Here is a 3,963-nt window from a genome sequence, read left to right on the forward strand (position 1 = left end):
AGAACCATTTTGGTTCCACTTCTGATTCCCCGCCCTGCTTACCAACAGTGATGGGGCTAGAAAGATGGGGCAGGAGCTGGATTTTCCAATAAGAAATTGGATTGAGATCTCTGGTAAACCAATATATGTAAATTAGCTCAGAAGGAGTGGGTTCATGTTCTGGTCCTGTATAATGTCAAGGAGTGTTAGATTCCAGTATGTGCTAGCTTTGTCACCCATGGAGCTTTAACAGAAATGCAGAAATAGTGATTATTGTGGGAAGACTGGCCATTTGCATTTTGGATCTTTTGCCTGAAAACTCAAGTCCCAATAAAATAAAAGGTTTCATTTGTAAAGAGGAAGTAAATGTAGCTCAATGTTTCAGATGGAGAATTGCTTAATGTGCTAGTCAGGACCGGCCTGTTAATGGTAGTTGATCTTGGAAACGTCAACTTGTGACTGACAAAAGTATGGCAAGTGATGGAGAACTACCAAAAGAGCATTTGGTGCATCCTATGGAGCTATTTAGCTGAGACCTTAAAGGTGAAGTTCCTGGGCGTATCATCTTCAGAGATTGTCTAGCCAAGAGCAAAACGTTGCTGCTTGTACAGTAGCCCATATGGTGGTAGACACTCACTACCACCTTGCTAGTCATCATGATAACGTTGTAATATACTGGCTGATATCAGCCAGTTCTTCAGTGACTTTTAAAAATCACCGATACATTTATATTTTGCCTCTTTGCACAGGTATATATGTTGCAGTGTTATAGTGGATAATCTAATTTGTGCATTTCCAGCTGTTGATGGTCATCTGTCAAGTTCTGCTTAAGTTGAATATACTTAAGCTGTCAGTGCCTCATCTTTTCATTAAAAACGAAGGACAGCAGACACTTTCAGAGTCCGACTGCCTCTTAGTACTGGTCAGCAAATACCTGACTGGTAGAAACCATCTCCGTAAAGCATTAATGAATCCACTGTGATAGGAGTCCTGTGTTTGTTGGGTGGTTTTGCTCAATTACAGCTATTTCTGGATAAAAAAAAGTGTTCTGTTGTGCAGGAAGCTGTGGGGGGAGGATGTTCTCTGTGGATAGATATTACCTAAGCTGGTTCGCACAGATTGTCTGTTGGGTTTGGCTACTGCTTGGCCAAGGTATGAGCAAAAAAAAATGTCTTTATGCCTTGTGATTACAAGTTTAACACTTGTTTAATTTATTGACATCTGCTTTTTTTTTTGTACGTATGATTGTTTTAAAACCAATTTTCAATAAGGAATGACTTCTGAAAGCTTAATTGGTTAAAATTGAGTTTGATTAATACAGTTTTGCGTATTGTGTAGGAGAACTGGTGAAAATGTCTCTGCATGCAATGTAATCAATGTTGTCCTACTGTCCAAACAACTTTTGTTTGCTGTTACCGATTTTTTTTTTTGACCAGATGGTGATATTAGTCTAATTAATGTGCCACTAGTGAATACTAAAGCAAGGTTGTTCTTTGTGTTCTTCCTCCCCTAGGACAAAATGTTTCACTTTTGGGTAAATACATTCTTCATAGGACTGGATGAAAATTCAGACAAAGTAGAAAATGGAAGTCTAGTTGCAGATCAGGAACTTGATGGTATTTTCAGTACAGAGCGCTCAGATAATGATAAGGAATATTTAATCCTTACATTAACAAAAAACGATCTAGACAAAGCAAATAAAGACAAAGCCAACAGATATTTCTCTCCAAACTTCAAGGTCAGTATATATTACGTGTAAACAAAGCTGAAAAGCTGCATGATGTTGTGTGGTTTGTGTGTCTTGCCTTATGGAGGAACCTTTTGAAACTGCTGTTGATGTAGAAATTTAATTTGTGTATTAGCATTGCCACCACTTAGCAAAGCTTCTAGCTTTGTAAGTTTACCTGCTTTTTGGGAAGTCAGTAGATGTTGAGAGACTGGGAGCAAAGGCTTTGGGTTGTTCCAGGTGTTTGTCAAAGCCATTAAGGGGAGTAGCAAGAGACCCAGAGACTCAGGTAGCATCTTCCCTGTACCAGCTGCATTGCCAGGAGCTCTGAGCTTTACACCGCAATTCCTGAGTTGATTTACAGAGGTGCCTGCTTCCCAGGAATACCTTAACCTGTGAGTTTAGCTTTGAGGAATTCGAGCCATTGCCAGCACTGGTTTTAAAAATGAAAAAGACATTTTTGAATTTTAGCATTTTCTAACTTGCTCATAAAATACCAGGTAGACCTCAGCAGTACTCGTTTGAAGGTAATGATCTTGGTTGCTTTTGGGAACGTTGCTTGGATCGGATTTTAACACACTCACTCACACTCACTTATTCACTCACAAGAGTGTTTTGTTCATTCCTGTGCCCTCTTATTCCACTCTTTTTTTGTGCTCACAGAGGTCTAGAAGGTAGGATGGTTGAAAAGCTTGGTGTGGCATAGCCCGCCATGCTGGCATGTCCTGCTGCTGCAACTCAGGAGTACATGTGGTTGGTGCAGATCTGCAGAACTCCTTCAGCTGGGCTTGAAAAACCTGCTGCTTTGCCTGTTCTTTATTTTGTCAGGGCTGCTAGTGAGAGGCTGGTTAATCTCAGAAAAGCTCTTTCTTTATTTCCTTCTTTCCAGAGTAGAGAGAGGAACACTTGTGTGATTCAGTGTAGCGAAAGGAACCGTGCTGTTTAAAATTGCATTGTTACCTGTGCTCGGTTAAAGTCCAGGATCCCTTTTTAAATGTTGTTTTTTCCTTTCCCAGGTGAAGCTATTTTTCACAAAAACAGTAGAAGAGCCATCAAATCCAGAGGCTAGCAGTTCAACTTCTGTAACACCAGATGTTAGTGACAATGAACCTGATCATTATAGATACTCTGACACCACTGACTCTGATCCAGAGAATGAACCTTTTGATGAAGATCAGCATACGCAGATTACAAAAGTCTGAATATTTTTTTTATCGGAGATAAAAAAAAACCACACACAAAAAAACCAACCATGAAGAGTGACAAACTTGAATAAACTGAAAAAAGGACCTTTTTAAATGGCAAAAGGACATAGTGTCAGATTACCAATTATAGGAACAGTTCTTTCCTGACCAATCTTGTTTTGCCCTATAAATCTACAACGTTTGACACTTGTCCAGTTGGAGGAAAAAAAAAGTTAACGTAGCTCTGATATGTATATACCTTTTTGTGTCAAAAGGACATTAAAACTTCAATTAGGAACTATAAACATGGCACTTTCCCATTTTATTCCAGTTTTATAAAAGTGGAGACAGACCTAATGTGTATACGTAGGAATTTTTCCTTTTGTGTTCTGTCACCAAACGAAGTTTCGAAAATATACAGGTTCACATCCTGCCCCTTTTTTTGCACTTGTGTGGCAACAGAAAAGTCTGCAGTTGGCTAAGAGATGTTTCTAGAAGGTTTTACTACATTCTAATGCATGTATTTTGGATGTGGGATGGAAAGTAATGCTCAGAAAGGAATGTAGTCTGCTGGAGCTTGGCCTGTGTACCATATCCGGCTATTTACGTGCACCTTTCTTTAGCATGCTACCGTAATTCATCCTGGACAATTGAAGAGTCGCCGCTGTCACTGCTTGTCGTTTGTGCATTTTATTTTTTTTTTTAAGTGTAATGGTGCTAGAAAAGGCAGCTAGAGGGAGTGATTCTGTATAGGGGTACAGGAATTGAACCTTCACAACATCCTAAAGACCTGCAAATGAAGGGAGAAAAATTATTGGGGTCACAGAAAGGAAACACAGCAACAATGACTTAACCATACAAATGTGGAGGCTATCAACTAAAATATGGGCTTGAAACAAATTGTTGCAAAATTTGACAATGATTTATTGTTTGTTTGGGGTTTTTTTTCTGAATTGTAATGGCTGCTCCATCTCCTGTGTAATCAAGGCCAGTGCTAAAAGTCAGATGCTATTAGTGCATACATCAGTCAACATCTTACACTTATGTTACTAGTTTTTCAGTCATATTCCTGCT

At 39.2% G+C, this 3,963-nt stretch overlaps 1 protein-coding gene across 1 annotated transcript in view; it reads left to right on the top strand.

The window, feature by feature from the left end:
* PTEN (phosphatase and tensin homolog) overlaps positions 1-3,963 on the top strand; it is a gene marked incomplete at its 5' end in the record, with an annotated part of 10,882 nt that overhangs the window by 6,563 nt on the left and 356 nt on the right. The window contains 2 exons of the mRNA XM_010173889.2: positions 1,493-1,717; positions 2,722-3,963. The exon at positions 2,722-3,963 is cut by the window's right edge and continues 356 nt beyond it. Of these exons, the coding sequence (XP_010172191.1) occupies positions 1,493-1,717; positions 2,722-2,907 (411 nt within the window). The remainder of the gene's footprint in view (positions 1-1,492; positions 1,718-2,721) is intronic.

Source organism: Antrostomus carolinensis, unplaced genomic scaffold, assembly GCF_000700745.2.
Source record: "Antrostomus carolinensis isolate BGI_N321 unplaced genomic scaffold, ASM70074v2 scaffold4978, whole genome shotgun sequence".
Lineage (NCBI taxonomy): Eukaryota > Metazoa > Chordata > Aves > Caprimulgiformes > Caprimulgidae > Antrostomus > Antrostomus carolinensis.